The 19853-nt window shown below is 54.9% G+C and overlaps 1 protein-coding gene across 1 annotated transcript in view; it reads left to right on the forward strand.

Annotated features, from left to right (window-relative positions):
• The window catches only part of SCN4A (sodium voltage-gated channel alpha subunit 4), a 32605-nt gene that overhangs the window by 8387 nt on the left and 4365 nt on the right, over positions 1 to 19853 (forward strand). The window contains exons 10-21 of the mRNA XM_072885671.1: positions 2816 to 2971; positions 3224 to 3347; positions 4097 to 4335; positions 6179 to 6352; positions 6659 to 7015; positions 10160 to 10588; positions 14544 to 14673; positions 14988 to 15142; positions 16370 to 16543; positions 17125 to 17247; positions 17515 to 17793; positions 18957 to 19010. Coding sequence (XP_072741772.1) covers positions 2816 to 2971; positions 3224 to 3347; positions 4097 to 4335; positions 6179 to 6352; positions 6659 to 7015; positions 10160 to 10588; positions 14544 to 14673; positions 14988 to 15142; positions 16370 to 16543; positions 17125 to 17247; positions 17515 to 17793; positions 18957 to 19010 — 2394 coding nt within the window. The remainder of the gene's footprint in view (positions 1 to 2815; positions 2972 to 3223; positions 3348 to 4096; positions 4336 to 6178; positions 6353 to 6658; positions 7016 to 10159; positions 10589 to 14543; positions 14674 to 14987; positions 15143 to 16369; positions 16544 to 17124; positions 17248 to 17514; positions 17794 to 18956; positions 19011 to 19853) is intronic.

Below are 19853 nucleotides of genomic sequence, written 5' to 3' on the forward strand. Positions count from 1 at the left end.
TCACAGCAGAATCAAAAAGTTGAGATACTATCCTGGGTGGGGAAAAAAAAAAGGCTGAAAATATTTAATTTCTACATCCCAAATCCAGCACAGGGAGCACTGGGAGGCAGCAGAGAGGTGCAGCACAGCGGTGCGGTATTGCTTGAAAGGAGGAGGTGAGAAACAAGGCATAAAAGGCACCAGAACTAACAATATCTCTTCCTGCAGCACATCAAGAGCAGGAAAGCTGGCAGAGAGCCTGCACGGGCAGATTATGATCAGGGTACAAAAGAAGCACTCAAGGAAGACAGGGCAGTTGCAGCAAAGCTAAATGCATTAGCAAACCAGTTGCTTTTGGCCAAAACTGGAAACAGAAGAGAGGGCTCGAGAGACCCTGCACTCACCTGGGGAAGCCCTGGTGTCCTTGCAGGAGCCGAGGCACAGCTCTCAGGGCCCGGCCTCACTGCTGTCCCCCAGCACACAGGCAGATATGCATGCCTGATGCTGCAGAGAGTTTGCAGTCGCACGAGCTGGTGTCAAAACGGGTGGTCTCTGAAGCTGCCTGATTTCCACCCATTTCATAGAATCATAGAAGACCCTCAGCAAGTTTGCAGATGACACCAGGATGAGTGGTGCGGCTGACACGCCAGAAGGATGGGATGCCATCCAGAGGGACCCGGACAGGCTGGAAGAGCGGGGCCATGTGAACCTCATGAGGTTCAACAAGGCCAAGTGCAGGGTCCTGCACCTGGGCTGGGGCAATCCCCAATATCAATACAGGCTGGGGGATGACGGGATCGAGAGCGGCCCTGCAGAGAAGGACTCGCGGGTACCGGTGGATGAAAAGCTGGACATGAGCCAACAAAGTTGGCCAAAAAGCCAACAACTGTATCCTGGGCTGCATCACCCGCAGCGTGGCCAGCAGTCGAGGGAGGGGATTCTGCCCCTCTGCTCTGCTCTGGTGAGACCCCCCTGCAGTGCTGCGTCCAGCTCTGGGGCCCTCAGCACAAGGACATGGAGCTGTTGGAGCGGGTCCAGAGGAGGCCATGGAAATGACCCGAGGGCTGGAGCACCTCTGCTGCGAGGACAGGCTGAGAGAGCTGGGGTTGTTCAGCCTGGAGAAGAGAAGGCTGCGGGGAGACCTTACTGTGGCCTTCCAGTACTTAAAGGGGGGCTATAGGAAAGATGGGGACAGACTTTTTAGCACAGCCTGTTGTGAGAGGACAAGGAGCAATGGTTTTAAACTAAAAGAGGGTAGATTTAGACTAGATATAAGGAATAAATTTTTTACAATGAGGGTGGTGAAGCACTGGCCCAGGTTGCCCAGAGAGGTGGTGGATGCCCCATCCCTGGAAGCACTCAAGTTCAGGTTGGACGGGGCTCTGAGCACCCTGATCAGGTTGAAGATGTCCCTGCTCCTGCAGGGGGGTTGGACTGGATGACCTGTAAAGGTCCCTTCCAACCCAAAGCATTCTATGATTCTATGAATACAAGGTTGGAAGAGACCTCAAGGATCACCTAGTCCAACCTTTCTTGGCAAAAGCACGGCCTAGACAAGAGACATTTGCCCCACGGCAGTCCTGGGTTGTTACCTTAGGGACTTGGGAGTCTCTTTTCAGCACAATATGCCTATAAAAACATTGGCAAAAGCTTCTGTGATGTCTGATACTGCAGCCCAGCCATTTTCCATCTCTAATCATCATTTTGGTCTATGTCAGCAATGTCCGCAGGGGACATCCCTGCAAAATGAACTGTTAGTCTGGGCAAAAGACCAGCTTCCTTGCATGTAGACAGAGACACAAAACAGTGTTTTCCTCTCTCTAGAGCCTCTATCTCTCATTGCTTATCTGTGCTGAGCCACAACATCCTCTGAGGAAGTGGCTTGCTCTTATCTGGCTGCTGCTGTTTGCAGGATGGGTCTAAGCAAGCCCTGCCCGAGGGATAGGGACTCCAGGGCTGGGCGTAAAGCTGGTGCTGTGGCCAGTTCCCTGAGCAAATTAACCAGTGAGCTGCCCAAAGGCATAAATAAGGGATGATACTCCTATATTGTCACCTAGAGAAATGCAGAAGACAGAATAAGGCTGACAGTGAGGGCAAAGCGCCTACAAGAAATGGGCACTCGGATCCATTTAATATCCAGCGACCGAGTGTGGAAACCGTGTTGCATCTCAGCGATGTGCAGTGGGAACAGAGAGGTTCCCACTCCGCTGTGGCATCCTTAGTGCTACCAGAGGGTGTAGTAAACTTCAAATATTAATACCACTGTCGGAAACAAACAAAAAAACCAAGAAACCGATTGCATATGCGAATTAAAACCTAATAAAACAACATTTGGAAAAGAATTTTAAATTTTGACCCAAACATTCACAAATTCACTGCAAGTCCAAAAATTCTGGACATTGCATTTCAGCAAGAGCCTTGAAGATTTTGCTTCTTTCCCATTTGGGATGAAAGCCTGTTTCAAAGATAGAAGTTTCCTGCAAGACAGAAATCAGAAGGTTTGCATGGTTTTGTCCTTATGAATTATTCATCCTGACCAGATTTGAACAGATCTAATACTGCTGTGCAGAGCTTAGTACAGCGGGATGTCCAGGTGAAAAGGAAAGGCTTGCAACTTCTGTTTAGCTTCTGCAAATTGTTATCCCTCACTGTTGCTCGTGAGGATCTGAGTTTGCTGCTCAGGTCCTGCAGCAGCAGACTTTGGAGTCACAAAGTCCTACCCAGGACGGTCCTGGGGCTCAATTCGCTCCTCTCCGTAGCCTGGTGCCCTGCAGTGATTGCAGGAAGCTCCCGATGGCTGTGGACAGGCGAGTGATGGGGATGTGGGTTGCTGCAGTTGCAGGACCGGCGGTCCAGCAGCGGTTCCCTGCCCAGCAGCGTGGCCAAGAAGGAGCGCGACTCGGACCTGAACAGCGACCAGGACAAGGCAAAGGACTGCAACGGGCAAGTGGTTCCCAAGGTCGTGCTGGAGCGGTCCGCTACAGTGATTGGTGTACGTGCTCGGCTCTGTCTCTGCCGTCCCTTGAGGGTGCTCACCCCAATAAACCCCAGTGGAGGGACAGGCTTGTGCCCAGCTCGTTGTGGGTTGGGTCCTACGGGCCTTTCTGCAGCCCACCTATAGTTTCCATGTTGCACCCCCAGGTCTCTCCAGACCATGCCCTTTCTTTTGCCTGCCCTATCTTTAAGTGCGTTAAATAGCCTGCAGTGCTCTGCATTCATCCCCTGCGGCCTCCTCTCCTTCTAGTTCAACCCAACCAATGAGCCGGAGAAATCAGACCACAACCACCTCACTGTGGGCAACCAAGATGGGCCAGGCCTCGAGAAGAGAGTGGGGAGTGCCATCAGTGTCATCTCCAACGCTGTGGAAGGTATGTCCTTCCCCAGCCTGGGTGAGGGTTGTGTGTGCCAGCTGGTTTTGCCCAGCTGTTGTGCTTTGGTGGGCTTGGGGTGCTGGGCACACATCAGTGATAGGAGCTGTCCCAAATCTCCAGCCCCATGCAAGGGATGATTCTGGACCTGGGGTCTCTGTACAGGGTCAGTGCACCGCAGCGAGGCTCAAGCAAGGCTTTTCATCCCAGCTCGCTAGGATGATGCCTGGAGGCAATAATACAATATCTCTTGCAAATGAATGGGTTTGCAATTGATTACAGCACTCTGCAGAGTCAACTGAGAGCTGTTGAGTGGCTTCCCAAGAGCTGCTGTCTCGACTTCAGCGAAAAGTACCATAGACTCAGCAATAACAGGTTTCTCAGCCCTGTCCTCCCTGAGAATGGGCACCAAACCTCTGGCCACCCCAGAGCAGTTCCCTTGGATGTCCCTGCAATCTCAGCATGGCAGGGAAACCTCAGATCCTGCCCAGGTGCTGAGAGCAGGTTTGGACCCACAGTCCCCTGACGGATCTGCCTTTCCATCCCTGGTTTGGAGGGTAAGGTCTGCAATATCACTGTGCCTGGCCGTGGGAAGACTCCTCCTTTTAGCTCCCATATTAAACTCGTAGATGGTCTAGGGGCTGGTTCAGGACCTCAGGAGAGGTCTCTTCTAGGGGGTTAGCACTTGCCCCACCCAGGGGAGGACAGCATAAGCCTACACTGATGACATTTTCCTTTCCTGCCCTCAGAGCTGGAGGAAGCTCACCAGAAGTGCCCGTCCTGGTGGTACAAATTTGCCCACATGTTCCTGGTCTGGAACTGCTGTCCTCTGTGGCTGAAGCTGAAGGAGTTTGTCAAGCTGGTGGTGATGGATCCCTTCGTGGACCTGGGCATCACCATCTGCATTGTGCTCAACACAGTCTTCATGGCGATGGAGCATTACCCCATGACGGAGCAGTTTGAGAACGTGCTGACCGTGGGGAACCTGGTAGGCAGCTACCCTGGTAGGGGGTCCCATCCTTCCCCATTTAGAGACACAGAAGCCACACCATCCACCCTGGTGGGCAGATCCCCTCTGCTGCCATTGTGTCACCTGAACAGCATGCATGCATGCCTGAAAACACGTCCCAGCTGCTGAGAAAGTGCTGCAAGGGTCTGAGCACAGCATCCCTGTGATAGGCTGGACTCCAGGATGGCTCAGATCAAGGGAAGTGATATGGGGGTGGGATCCATCATCCCCTGCTCTCCTTCTGCTGCAGCTCCTGTCTTGTTTGGTGCGTCTCAGCGATGCCAATGTCTCCATGGCCTTGCAGAGCTGTCCTGAGCCATCTTCTACTTTGCAATGCAGCCCAGGCACGAGCTGCTGCCAGCCCTGGCTGACACCACAGCGTCCTTGCGATGCTGAGTGGCCACGTGGCAGATCAGGGGCCAATTCAGGTGCTGGAAGCAAAGAGGTACCCACGGACCACGAGGCAACAGTGCTAGCAGCATTAAATAATAATAATCATCATCATCATCATCATCAGGACTTTTCACAGTGAAATCACTGCAAATCTGGGCTGTCCTGATTTTATGGGTGTATTTAGCGACCAGCTGCGGCTGCTCCTGAAGGAGCTCGGGGTAAATGGCTTTCAGCTAGGATGCAATCTGCTCATGGAACAAGTCAAGGAGGGCCCTGGTAGCTCTGGGAAATGCAGCTAAGGGATGGAAGAGCTGGCCGTCTCCTCTCCCGCCACCTTGCCCTGCTCCAGCACCTGCCGGGGCCTCTCTGTGCACAGGCACTGGAGTGACACATGCCGGTGCCCGAGCCGTGGGTGGGCAGGATGACGCTCAGCGCATAGCTGCTTTGTCTCTGGTTTCATTCAGGAAATACAAGGGGATTAATTGGCTGTTGCTCGAAGCACGGTCACGCTGCAAAGACAGGTCCAGCTTTTCCTTCGGGCCAGTGGCAGTTTCTGGCTGCATGTACACCCCAATGCAGGGAGACGGCAGGGCCAGTGGGATTTGCTGGAGAAGGGCCAGGTGGGGATGGGAGCAGGAGAAGCAGCTCCCACTGAGCCACAGTCTCCCCCCACATCACCTGCCTATGCCCGAGATGAAAGCAGCAGCACCTGCTGCCCATCTTGCTGCAGGCCGACAGACAACCAGGCTGTAAGCGAAGAGAGCAGGGATCAGCTGGCAAGAGCAGGAAAGGGGACGTTCGTGGGCTGGCATGCAAAGGGGCATGTCGGAGAGCATCCCCTGGGATGCCAGTGCAGAAGTCTCCCTGCAAAGTGGGGGCAAGGACCTGTGCATCCCAACATGATCCACATCCAGGGCAATATTTGTCACCGGGCCCCCTCTGCACATGCCGTGTCATGAAATTGCATCAAGGATGCTAATTGTCACATTGCTGATCCCACTCAGAGTAATGTGATAATGCACAGCACCGATGTAGTCCCAGGAAGAAAGTAATGTGTAAAGGCCAGATCAGCTTTCGCAGGGCTCGGGTAGGGGCAGGGGCATCCCAGTAGCACCCCAGTTCCCAGCGCTGGGACTCTCTCTGATTCAGCAGTCATTTGAAGGGGGTCCCTTTGCCAGTGAGACTTTTATTTTTAATTTCCACCTGCCAACATGCACCTTTACCAAGTCTCTCCAGTAGCAATCGGTCCCCAGTATTCCCAGCCTGGATCCACAAGCCACACTGGGCAGCAGCTGGGGAGCTTGTTCTCAACCAGCGCTGAACCCAGAGGGATGAAACACCTTGGGAATACCCCAAAAAGGAGAGGTGCTACCCACCCCATGCCAAGCACTGGCTTTCAAGCAAGCTGACAGGGTGCTGTTTCCCACAGGTCTTTACAGGGATCTTCACGGCGGAGATGGTCCTGAAGCTCATTGCTTTGGACCCCTACGAGTATTTCCAGCAGGGCTGGAATATCTTTGACAGCATCATTGTCACCCTGAGCCTGGTGGAGCTGGGCCTGGCCAACGTGCAAGGGCTCTCCGTGCTCCGCTCCTTCCGCTTGGTACGTGCCGGGGACGAGCTGTGCCGGGGGGTTTCGGATGCAATTGCCACCAAGGTGGAGAATGGCTTGTTTGATCTCCTTTATGGTGGTCACCAACTTGTCCCCTGTTAAAGATAACACTGACAGTCGAGCTAAATATTTAGGAAAGTCAGAGTCTGCGCTCTGCAAAGCAGTTGGGTGTTTAATCCCTCCTGCCTTAATAAAACTGCCACATGAAGGTCTAATCCCAGCTTCGCAGCCTTGCTGACACCTTGTGGCAATGAAGGCCCCAGGCAAATCAACGTCTTGTCTCCTTGCTCCTTGTAGCTGAGGGTTTTCAAGCTCGCCAAGTCCTGGCCCACCCTCAACATGCTCATCAAGATCATTGGTAACTCGGTGGGTGCCCTGGGGAACCTCACGCTGGTGCTGGCCATCATCGTCTTCATCTTCGCCGTGGTGGGGATGCAGCTCTTTGGGAAGAGCTACATAGAGTGCGTGTGCAAGATCTCCCTCGACTGCACGCTGCCCCGCTGGCACATGAATGACTTCTTCCACTCCTTCCTCATCGTCTTCCGCATCCTCTGTGGGGAGTGGATTGAGACCATGTGGGACTGCATGGAGGTGGCTGGCCAGACCATGTGCCTCATTGTCTTCATGATGGTCATGGTCATCGGGAACCTCGTGGTGAGTCTCAGAGCTGGGGTGGACCCTCAATGAAAAGTGGGGGGCAAGTCGGAGGGTGTTGTGGGGTGGGGACACCTCTGCCCCTTGCTCTCTGGCCAATACCATCCAGCTCAGCTCCTCTACAGGGCTATGCCTGTAGGCATGGTCTTGTTGGAGCCATACAGGAGCACAGGCAAAGGGCTTGACCTCCCTCCTGTTGACCCGGTAGGGATGTGCTGTGTGGTCAGCTCTAAAGCAGGGTAAAAAGCAATTTCTGAGGGACCTTCAGCTGAAACTAGATCAGGAACAGAAGGGGAAACCGAGGCATGGAAAATTTAACAACTTTAGGCACATGCAGGAGCAACTCTGGGACAAAAGAGGGCTCATCTTCAAGCTGCCCTTTCTTCTCCACGTGCCTTTTCAGGCTTTCCTCCCCCATTTCCCACCCTCCTGCGATGAGGGACGGAGGCAGTGTTATATCCACCTCACCCCAGGGCTGGCCCTTTGCTCCCAGGTGCCTTTGGGAGCAGACCCCCCTGGAAGACTTTTGCAGATCCCCAGCATCCCCCATCCTCACCGCGGTCCCGGTGGCATCCCGGGGATGCACGACCCCCCTGCAGCACAGGGGTCCTTCCCCTGGGTCCTGGTGAACCCGGGTCCCCATCACTCTCCCTCCCTGCCCGTTGCCCTGCCCATTGCCCTCCCTGCTAACCCGAACTGCTCGCTGCCTGCGCTGCAGGTCTGCAAGTTCCAGGCGAGCATGAAATCCTTTCTAAACTTGGTAACCCTCTTGCTGGCGGCTTTGAAGCTTGTTTTCCAGGCTGCGTGGGCCCTGCTCTCCCTTCTTAAGGAGCAAGGCAGGGGAGGGAAGCGCGGCGGCTTGCCGAATCGCTCCTATTACTTGCCGGGGTTGTGTAAGCCCTTTGGAATCTGCTTTGAAAAACTATCTGCCCAGGGAGCTGCTGACGCCTCCCTCCCCACCACGGGTGGCTGCTCCAGCCCCGGGCTGGCACAGCCCTCCAGAGGGGTGCGAGCAGCCCCGGGGAGAAACCCAGACCACCCCATGGGTCGGGTCAGGGGTAGGGCAGCTGGAGTGTCCCACTTCGAGGGCAGAAAGTTGGGATTTGAGCGCTGCTTGGCTTCCCTGGCTCGTGCCAGGTTATTTGGGGCTTGGAACTGGGCCCCACAGCAGCATGGAGAGCCGTGTTGGCTGCAGACCTCACCCTGGGGTGTCCTGGGGTCTGTGCTGGGTGATGCTGGGCAGACGTGCAGGCATCGCCTCGTGGTGGGGAGCAGCCCCATGTCCCCCCGGGCTGCCCATCACCCAGCAGTCGGCAACAGTTTGTAACACTACCTTTCAAGAGGGAACCCGTTCATTTGAATTGCAATGCTGAATCAGGCTGAAAATCACCGGTAGGCAGCAAGAGCACCTCCAGAACAGTCTGCAGAGAGTGCAGGAGCTTAGAGACCGGGAATCGCAGCTCGGGCTCCCTGGAGACCCTCCCCAAAAGGGGCTCTGGAAACCTTTCCTCTTCTGGAGCCAATTTTTGGGGCAGGACAGCCCAGCCACCTCTCCAGGAGACTTTCCTGGAGATGATACAGGGGCAGCATGATTTTCAGCTGGTGGGGTCAGAGGCAGCCCTCCCAGAGGTGTAGCCCTCCCTGAGACTGCACCCCAGCTTTCCAGGCAAGCTTTGCAGCTCCCGCTGTGCTCTGCGCTGCTGCACAGGGTTCATTTAAAGCTAAGTAGAGAAACACAGCGCACAACCACCTACAAAGCCATCTCTGCCCTCTTCATCGTCTTTGCCAGGCTCTCCTGGCCATGTCTCAGGTATTTCCGAGTCCTGGAGCCTGTTCTGAGCAGCCTCCCAAGCATCCCGACTGCAGGAAGGTGTGTGTTTCTCCCCACTTCCCCTGCAGAGGAGTAAGGCGACGGTCGGTCGTCCTTTACTGTTAATGACACTTTGAGCATTTCCTTTGGGGTTATTAAGGGAAAAGGGAGGAAGTCAGTTGGGTGACAAGGTAACGGACTCCTGTCCAAAAAAACCAGAGCCAACAGCAACTATTAACTGTAATTGGTGCTTAACGTAACTACTAAACTGATGGGATAGTAGGGATTTATTTAAAGATGCGATTTAAGTCATATGGTATGAGCCATGTGAAAACAGCAGTGACCTTGAATAGCAGCTAATTCCCTTCTCAGATACGCTGCTGGCACAAAAAGACACAAACATCAACAGCTGTGGGCTTCGCCCATCGGCTGCTCTGCGCAGCGAGTTCGTGTCTGGGTGCTGCCAATGCTCCCGCACCCCGGGGAGAGCCTGTCCCGCTCCTCTTCTCGTGAGCTGCTCTGAGTTTCTGGCACGCAGCGAGTCCACCCATGCCAGGCGAGGCTGCAGTGGGGTCCAGTCATGTTTTGGGCATGGTAGGAGAGATCTGATGGAAGCAGGAGAGAGCCCATGCTTGGAGCTTTAGAGAGCATTGCATTTGCATCCCATGAACTGACTTGTGCTGAGATGAAATGCTGCTCTCTGTGGAGCACAGCGGTCTCTGGTAGAAAGGGATGAGGTTTTGGCTGTGGCTCAGGCTTCTACGTGGCTCCAGGGTGTTGGAGACCCTCAGGAGGTCGCTGGACATCTGAGCTACCAGAGCCAGCAAAGAGGAGGGGAAGACTTGCAGCTGGGAGGACAATAAGCAGAGCTTTCTCCCTGGGAAGAGAAGGGACGGAGCTGTGTTGCATCCCTATGGGTGGTGGGGAGAAGCACCGTAGGCTTTGGGGAGTCCCATGTGAGGACCAGCCAGGCCAAGAGCTCCAAGCGAGCGAAGGGAGGGACATGTTGATGGACCCACAGGGCAGGTGGTTTGAGGGGGCTGAAGTGATGACTGGCATCGCTTGCAAATGGATCAGCAGGACTCAAGCAGCTGGGGGTGACACTGAGGGCATCGCAGCCCAGGGAGGAGTGAGGAGGACCATGTCCATGTCCTCCAGGAGAAGGGGTTGGCATCTCCGCAGTCCCCCGCGTTGGGCGATGGGAGGAGGGAGTCCCATGACATGCCTAACATAAGGGTCTTCTCCACGGCTATGACTGGTCCCTGCCGCTCCAGCCTGCGGGGACGATGTTGGTGCCGGACGTCAGCGCTGGTATTTGCTTTTGTCCCCTCCAGGTGCTGAACCTGTTCTTAGCTTTGCTGCTGAGCTCCTTCAGCGCTGATAGCCTGGCAGCGTCTGACGACGATGGAGAGATGAACAATTTGCAGATCGCTATTGCCAGGATCACCAAGGGGATTGACTTTGTAAAGACCTCTGTCCTCATGCTGCTCCGCAGGCTGTGGAAGGGGAAGAAGGTGGCCCCGGAGGAAGAGCAAGAGCACAGTAAGAGGGACAACTCTGTGCTAAACCACGTGGACACTGGCCAGGACCCCAAGTCGGAGTACCTGGACAGAGTCACTGGCAAAGAGCATTTTTTCATGGATGAACTGGATCACATGAATTTCATTAACAACCCCAACCTGACGGTGCAAGTCCCCATTGCCTCGGAGGAGTCTGACCTCTACGAGGAGACGAGCACCCAGTCGGACACTGAAGATGCCAAGGTAAGAAAGGTGGGTGAAAGGGTTTCAACCCAAAAACTGGGATTCACCCATTCTTGCTGTGCTGCCCAAAGAATTATGCTGGTTTTGGTTACTTCTAGCTTTTCCACAATGTGTGGCATGGGCCAAACTTGGGGTTTTTCAACCTGGCATTTCCCAGTGTAAGATGGAGATGGGGGGGTCCAAGCAGGGGTTTGGCCTGTTTTCGGTCAGGCTATGGGGTTATTGCTAACACGAGGGGGACCCACTGCACCACAGGGTTGGCGCAAGGGTCACAGCGCTCAGTTTGGGGTTAAAGATGTTCCAGAGGAATTTGATGCCAGGAAATCTGCTGATGGCACTAACATTGGATCCACTGCTAATGCCTCAGAAAGCATCATCGGGGAGGGTATGAAACCAGATGGAGGTGCTTAGCACAAGTGAACATGAAGCGATGCATTTTGGATCCAAAGCTGACGAGACAGCTGATGTCAGCATTGCTGTGTCGAGGTGCGGAGAGGACTGTCGGGGCTCGTGGGACACTGATCGCCTTGGTGCTCTGGGAGGACGACCAGGAGATGCGAGACAAGAAACTTGGGAAGACCCAAGTGGACACAGAAAGGAGGGTGATAATCTGGTGGGAAATTACTGCTCGCAGTGGGGTCGCGTTGAGGTCCTGGGGAAACGCAGGGCAGTTGGGGATGCTGCGGTGGAGAGGAGCAACTGCATCAATCTGGAAAGGGGTTTTGTAGGAATAATAGAACAGCTCTGACCTGGGGTTTATCATGACTATCAATGGCAAATGTGCCTGCCCAGGAGCTGAGGAGCCTCTGGGAAGCTCTGTCCCAGCTAGTCCTGCTCGGGGTGGTGTGCTGGGGCAGAAGGCAGTGGTGCAGTTTGGGTGCAATCACAACTGCTGCTGAGGGCCTGGCTGTGATTGCACAGGGAGCCCAATGCAGGGCTGGAAAATGAACCAGGACTCCCAAAACCCCTGAGCCATCCGCCTCCCTCCCCATCTGCAGGCTCCTTGCAGCTCCACGCAGTGACAGGGACCTGGCTTCGCTTGGGACACGGTGCAAGAAAAGGGGACAACCCTGATTTTTTTAGCTGGGAAAACAGGGTGTTTTCAGCAGTTGGGGCTGCAGGAGGAAGATGGCAGGAAAGGTGGTGGCTGGCTGTGACCCACTGCAAACACGCTGCTAAGCTGTGCTCAGAAGGGACAAACTCGCCTGGAGCACCTTGGTCAAGGGAATGGCCGAGGGGAATTGCTGTTGTCGTTCCCCTTAGTGTTGCCAGCAGGAGGGCTGAGAGTTGGCATTTTCCCCCAAATTTTTCCTACTATGAGACCAGTCCAGTAGCACTAATCCCCAGTACACTCAGGCCGTACCATAGCACGCTGGGCGTGCGGTCGCGCTGCACGGAGGCGATGCTAATGCCAACCCAGCCGCCGCAGGGGGACAGATCCAGCCTGGTCTGCGGGGTCCCCACGGACCTCAGTCCCCTGCCACCACGATAGGCTTCCTGGCAGACGGCGGAAAACCTCCGTGTGCAATTATGGACGTGTCCCAGCGTGGCTCCGGCGTTCTGGGGCTGTGTTCAGCTGACATCTAATGGCACCTGCTCCAACGCCCTGCACGGAGCTTGGGTTTTGAGAGCCATCCCTGGCCACTCGGCATGTGCGGGTGGCAAACAGCATCTCTCGGCCACTAAAAATGCCAGTTCACCCCATCATCACTGATGGTTTTGGTGGCTAAATTCAGTCGAACGTTGACCAAGGTGCAAGCCAGGGGGGTGCATTAACGACCCTGCCCCTGCTTGAACAGGCAGCGTGGGCAACGGGCTGGTGGTCATCACATGAAATGACTGCCTAGTAGTTAGAAATCGGGTGCTAATCGGTGGGAGCCCTGAGCTGGTCCTCGGGGAAGATTGCTGCTAGCTTGGTGTGTTCACATGCCGTCGGTTAGCTCCAGATGGAGCCAGAGCCCGGCACACCGCCTCGCGCTGGGGAGACAGGCCGCTGGTGATGATTGCAGACTGGGGGGATTTCTCCAGATGGGCTGCTCAGAAAACGCTGATAAATGCTCTCCCCCTTCCAGAGCAGCTCCTTTCTGAGGCAAAGAAATTTTTCAGGGTGAAATGATAGCAGCAGGATGATGGCAGCAGCGTGGCTGATCTTCTCAAACACTTTTGCATCTTACGGTTGATTTATCTTTTGCACCGCAAAGCAGCGAGGAGGTGACAGGAGCAGCAGTGTTGGTGTGTGGCTGTGCAAAGAGTTAGTGCTGTGGCTCAGGGCTCTTCCTGGGCGCTTTTTGCCTTGGACTCCCATCCTGCCGGGCAGGGTGATGTCTCCTGAGATGCTCTGGGCTGTGGTGCATCACAGGAGTATCGTCAAGGGCTGTGAACTATGGGGGTCACAGCGTGAGTCTGGGTGTGCAGCACCCGAATGGCAAGGATGGGGAAAGCCCTGGCTTTGGGTGGAAACACCCAGCCAGGCTGGAGGTGCCGAACCAGGTGTGTGATGGAAATTGCCCTGCAAACCTGCTGGTCGCAGGAGTGCGGGGGCTCAGGAGCCCCCAGGGCTGGGGTTTGGGGACCGTGCAGTGGGGCCAGCACAGTTATCCCTGTCCCCATCCAACAGGACCTGCCCTGAGCACCAGCACACAGAGTACCTCGGTCACACGAGCCTACCAAGCGCCTCTTGGGCACGTTTCCCTCAGTCTCTGGGGTGGCTGCGCTGGTTCGTCCCCACCTCGTGCCTTTGCAAGACTTGTCCTGAAGGCAGATGGTTTCCGTGTGTCCTTCCCTGGGGTCGCAACTTGCCTGGCTCCATGCCGAGGCCTCCTAATCCCCCCGCCCCTCCTGTCCTCCCCCCAGCCCCAGCGGAGGGTGGCCCCACTGCTCCTGCAGAGCCACGAGCCAACAGCTCCTGCCACCACTACTGCTGTGTCCTGCTCCTCAAGGCAATGCCCTGCGTGTCCCCAGCACACAGTAGCCAGGCTGTAAGGGTCCCCCAAAGCAATGTCTTCTCCTACTGATGTGGCTGTGGCCCCTGAAGCTGCAGGCAATGATGGTGCCTCAGATTACCCCAGGGGGTCTTCCCTGGCTTGTTGGAGGACGGAGTAGCTACTTATTCACTACTGAAAGCACTAGCAAACGTGGGGAAGGATTATCTCCTTCCCATGCAAGCCAACGCCATCCTGCATTGGAGATGCCCCTCCAAGATCATCTGCTCCCAGGTAGGACAGGCAGGTCTGGGGATTTTCTCTTTCCTCAAGTGCTGCAGAAGGTCTTCTCAGAAAGCAAAAAAAAAAAAGGGAGGAAAAAAATCCCAGGGGCTTGCCAAGGTTTTCTCTTGTTATCAGCCCCTCCGGGCCTTGCTGAGTGGTGTCTGGGAAGCCAGCCAAGCTGAGCTGTGGCGTGGGATGGAGGTGGCGAGAGATATTTGGGATGCAGGTTTTGAACTTGGGTGAACCTCAATCTAAAAGCCCTTCGGCACAAGCCGAGCCAGCAGGATTTGAGAGAAGTGCCATGGTGGCTGCCCAGGTTTCTGCAGGTCTAATTGTACCAAAGGGTGTTTGGCAGAGCGTTTCTTGGATGGGGGCATGCAGAGGAGGAGGTGAGAGAAAAACAGCCTGAGGTGATGGTACAAGTGGATGGGAGATGGACTTGCTGTGCTGGGACCAAGGCTGGGGTCAGGGGACCTTCTGCTCCTGTGAACCTGGATGAAAAGCAAAGCTTGTGCAAGCTCATGTACCAATGATCCTCCAAGGTCTGCAGCCCTGGACAATTGAACAACTTCACTCTGGGCTGTGTTTTCATAGGAAGGGGACTCGGAGCAGCCTTCAAGCAAGGGGGTCCCACCAGCTGGCTGCCTTGGTGGGGGCAGGAGGAGCCAGAGGATGGCTGGAGGCAGCCGTAGCCCACGAGCATCCCTTCTGCAGGGCAGCCCAGCCTGAATCCTCCTCTCCCTTTGCAGAATCCCCTCTCCAGTGACAATGCGTCGTCCCTGTGCAGCACCGTGGATTACAAGCCCCCGCTGCCGGTGGAGGAGGAGGTGGCAGAAGAGGCTGAGGCCAGCAACGAGCCCGACGAGTGCTTCACCGAAGGTGAGGGACCGAGCAGGGCAGGGGAACCTTGGGAGAAGGGGAGGTGGGTATGGAGGGGCCATTGCCAACCAATTCTTGCAGCATAACAACCCCCAGGCTCACTTAGCTCAGCCCAAGCTCCAAATCTTCCTGTACTACCAAGGACATGGTCCCCATGGGGCTCCCCTCTTGCGTGTACACCCTCAAACCCAGCAGGAATCTGCTCCAGCCTCCACCTAGGAGGGTTTGAAAAGACAAAAAAAGCATGAATAGTGTCGTGTTGGTGGAAACGACCTGGCCAGGAGGTAACCCACAGCTCTTTGTCCCATCCCCAGCCTGTGTGAAGAGGTTTCCCTGCCTCTATGTGGACATCACCAGCGACAGAGGGAAGGTATGGTGGAACATCCGGAAAACCTGCTTCCGCATCGTGGAGCACGACTGGTTCGAGACCTTCATTGTCTTCATGATCCTCCTCAGCAGTGGGGCACTGGTAGGTCCCACCTTTCGCCATGTCCCATTTGCTCTGCAGCAGCTCCACAGCTTGGGGGGAGCCCAGGAACGCGGGCAGGGACCAGGCAGCAGCGCCGGAGGCTCTGGGCATCACCTGGTTGTCCCCTGTGCAAAATAACACAGCTCTGGGCAGATGTTTGATTTAAAACCCCATTTGGCTCAGGTCTGCCCAATGTACAGCTTTGCAAGGGGATCTAACCCTCCCCTTGCTCTCCAAGAGCCCTGCATCGGTACAGTCACCTCTGTACAGCCCTCCCCAGCATCCATCATGGGCTGTGGTCCATGGGCTCAATGGGATGTAACCACCTGCAGCCTCCTCTCCTCTTAATGTCAACCGTGAACTATCTGCACCATCCATTTAGCTTTATGTGGATGGTTCCTCATTTCACTGCCTCCATAACTGGCTGTCAGGAGATGCTTTATGAATAATTCATGGTTATTATTTCGCTGTTCAGCACTTCCAGCCGCTGACTGGTGCACCATCCCAGAACCTGGGCATCCATTTAAATCAACCTCATTGAAAAGCTCTGTGTCAGCTTGTTGGTCCTCTCTGAGTATTTGGGCTGGATGCAGCTCAGCTGCATCTGTAAATACACAGAGCTAATGGGGAGACCAACTTCTCTGCAAGTTTGAAGGTAAAGAGAGAGGGAAGGAGGACAGAGGGACTGAACTGGTTTTCAGACATACCATATGTGTCTGCATCACACTCTGAAGTGCAGTTTGAGGATGTCTGAGGCTGTAGCTAGTGCCGGAATCGAAAGCTGTGCTAAAACAGCTGTGCAACACCTGGTCACCATGCCCGTACTTCTGACTGTTTATGTTTTACATGCCATACGGACAGAGCAGTAACCTAAACTCCTAAGAGCATTTTCAAAACTACCGAGGCATCCAAAGGTGCAGGTTGGTGTCTTGGCTTTTGACTTGTGCTCAGACTGGTGGGAATTTGATGCAGCTGGATTTGCTTCAGTGAAGCTTTGCTTCAGGACAAACACCGCTCTACATAGCCAACAAGAACTTGCAAACAAGAGTTAGACCCCATGTTGATCAGGTGCATCAGTAAATGCCACCTGCAGTTAGGCTCTCAACTTTTCAAGCTGCCCCAAGCCCTAGGAAAGCAGGGACAATGCAGGCGTGGATGTGGCTGCACTGAGCCGTGCAGCGGGTCTAATGGAAGAATGACTGTCACGTAGCTCCACGCCTCTTCCAGGCTTTTGAGGACATCTACATTGAACAACGAAGGGTGATACGAACCATCCTGGAGTACGCCGACAAGGTCTTCTCCTACGTCTTCGTCATTGAGATGTTGCTCAAGTGGGTGGCCTATGGCTTCAAGGTGTACTTCACCAACGCGTGGTGCTGGCTGGATTTCCTCATCGTCGATGTAAGTGTTGTCTGACGAGCACCTCTAGAGCCATAATTAGCCAAGGGATTTAGGAGCATTAAGGGATTGTAGTAGGCTGTTGGAAATGAGCCCATGTTGTATTTTAAAAGACAATGGGGTGGCTGTGGAATGAGGACTCAGACCATTGCTTAAAATAATGGTCCTCCACAGGAAGGGCCACTTCTTTCCCTGGTTGCACAAGCCCTTTCAAACCCTTTCTGTTTTATGCTCAAGCCAAGAACAAGCCCATGCTGTTCTACCAGACCCCAGCAGAGATGTGAAGGGACGCAGGGTGTCCCAAGTGCTCCGTAACGCAGCAGGCCATTCCACCTGTGCAGTATTTCTGAGTCCCTCATCACCCTCACCCTCATACCCAAGAGGCAGGGACATCCTCCAGGCGGCTGGTCACCAGGGACCCAAGGACTCGATGCCAGTCCCTTTGTCCCGAGACAAGACGATGGCCACTGGCCTGAGGGAGTGCTGGGGACAGAGGGATGGGCAGGAGCTGCAGGGATGTGGCTCACTTCCTTTCCATTGTTTCCACCTGAGATGCTGCTAATCCCTTGGGCTGCTCCTTCCAGGTTTCCATTATCAGCCTGACAGCGAACTGGCTGGGATACTCCGAGCTAGGAGCCATCAAGTCCCTGCGGACGCTGAGGGCTCTGAGACCACTGCGTGCCCTGTCCAGATTTGAAGGCATGAGGGTAGGTGCCTCCCCTGTGTGCTGCTGGCGCTGACACGGCCGTGCAAGCGGCACCGTTCGGCAGTCACCTACATCAGGGACCCATCCCAGTTGGTTTTTAGGGGCCTCCAGATCAGTGGGATTGATGCTAAGGTACCTTTGGTCCAGTTTGAGTCCACTTGGTGCTGCAGAGGAGGGTAAGGCTGGGGCACAGGGACATGAAGGTCTACATCATTGCTAGCCTGGTTCCCTAGCCAGGTCCTCCAAGGTCTTTTTTTTCCCCTTGCAGGTGGTGGTGAACGCCTTGCTGGGTGCCATCCCCTCCATCATGAACGTCCTGCTGGTCTGCCTCATCTTCTGGCTGATATTCAGCATTATGGGGGTGAACCTCTTTGCGGGGAAGTACTACCGATGCATCAACACCACCTCAGGGGAGCTCTTCGACATCAGCGTGGTGAACAACAAGAGTGACTGCATGGCCCTCCTCTACACCAACGAGGTCAGATGGGTCAACGTCAAGGTCAACTTCGACAACGTGGGCTTGGGATACCTCTCCTTGCTGCAGGTGGTACGTAATGAAAACAGCTGCCATCCCTCCAAGACGTGCACTGCCGTAGCAGGGCAGCGTGAATAGCATCAGGGCTGAAGCAAGATGCTGCCCTGATGCCTAGATGGGGCTTCCTGGCTGCTTCTGAGCTCCAAAATTGGTATTTAACACAAAAAACCCTGCAGAGCCAAGGAGGAAAGGGATAGGGTAGATGGGAGGGGAAGGTAAACGTCACCAGGGACCCACTGCAGGTGAGTATAGGTGGCACCGAGCCTGGAGCTGCGAGAAGTCCTCTGCACAGCACAGGATGCAGGAGTGAGGAGGGGAGGCACTCTCTTTTCTCCCCACCCATTTGAAACGTTCAGTCTGCTGTAGTCGTAGGCTGCAAGAGTTTTGCGTGGGGAAGATGACGATTGGAAAAACAGTGTGTGTCTGCTGCAGGGCAGTGGGCGAACGCAGCCGTGCTTCCACTGAACCCACCACAGCTGAGCCAGGCAAGCAGAAGGGGAACTGCTCACCGCAATTTTAATAAAAATATAGGTGTGGGCTCCATTATTGGGTGGGCTGGGGTTACTCCTATCAGATCCAGGGGAACTGGTAGTTGCAGAATCAGAGCATAACCCAAATTGATTAATCAGCTTTAAATTCAGCTTCCTCTTCAGGTTTGTTGTTCCATCAGATTCAGGAAACAAGATGTTCAGGCTTTTTGTTTAACAAATCAGCAGCAAAAGCCTGTAAAAGATGCAGTGTATGCCCCGACTCCAGCAGGATCGGGATCCAGCAGAGAGCAGAGGCAGCGATACAGAAGTCAGGGCTACGGACATGGCACAGGTTGGGAGCGGGAGGAGCAGCCAGGCCTGGCACAGCTCTGCCGTTGGGAAAATGCACTTTGTTTTGCGGGGAAAAAAAAGAGTCAATTGCTTCTTTTCCCAGCCTGGTTTGCATCAGTGTTTTGGGAATTCCCTGGTAACCGCAGCCACAGAACAGAGCTTGTCTGCATTGGGCCATTTTCCTTGTGGATTCAACTTACGGTCCCTCTCCTGCCATTCCCCTGGAGAAGCTGTAACTCTGGGCTGAGCAGGCGTGCTCAGAGCTAAACCCCAAACACGCACCCATCGCCCTCCCCTCCCTCCCTAGCCCCAAATACCTCCCAGCAAATCTGTTCTTCTCCACTGTCCCCGCAGGCGACCTTCAAAGGCTGGATGGACATCATGTATGCCGCCGTGGACTCGCGCGAGGTGAGGGGACAAGCAGGGATGTCTCACAACTGGCACCAAGCATTGCTCATCCCACCGGGTCGGTTCCCCCTGGCAGAGTGGGAGTAGAGTCCTGGGGCCGAGGTGCAGCTCAGCGCGGTCTGGGGATGGACCCCTCGGCCGCAGCATCCCCTCTGGCTCTGCCCATTTGTTCCAGGGGGCTGCCAGCATCCCACCCATGGCTTCAGCTAGGACATGGGCAAAAGAGTGGAGAAACCCACAAAACGTCCCCCCTGCTGAGGTGCACAGCCTCAAAAAGGCAGCCAGTTGTGTCCCTGTGCCACCCATGTCATTGTCACCAGCCACACCATGGCCCCCACACTGGGCTCCCACCCCACCCGGGGTACAGCTGAGGCCAAGTCCGCTCCCCTCGACTTCAGCTTCGTGGTCTGAAATCCCTGTTCTGCCTCCGCAGCTCTGCACCGGAGGCCTCGTCCTTCACCCTGCTATGAGACGATGCCCTCCATGTACCCTTCCATCTGGGATTGCTTATCCCGTCCCAGAGAAAGTGCCTGGCTTGAGCAATAAACGGGTTATTAAAACAGAGCAGTCAGCATTTAACCTTTGGGTTAAATGGATTATTAAAAAAAAAAAAAAAAAGCCTTTGGAAGAGTTTCATGCAGAGGCTGTTTCTACTGTGATCCATCCCAAAAAGCGTCCCCACGCCAGACCATGTGCGTACGCGCTGCCGTGAGCTGACGCAGCAGGAGGGACTTCCTACCTTTCTCTAAGTGAGCAAACTTGCCAGTGCCCCGCCGGGGGGGTCAGCCCCACACACCCCCCATGGGCCTGAACGTATTGTTTTCGTTGCCTTTTTTTAGCATC

Source organism: Ciconia boyciana, chromosome 22 (assembly GCF_034638445.1).
Source record: "Ciconia boyciana chromosome 22, ASM3463844v1, whole genome shotgun sequence".
Taxonomy (NCBI): Eukaryota; Metazoa; Chordata; class Aves; order Ciconiiformes; family Ciconiidae; genus Ciconia; species Ciconia boyciana.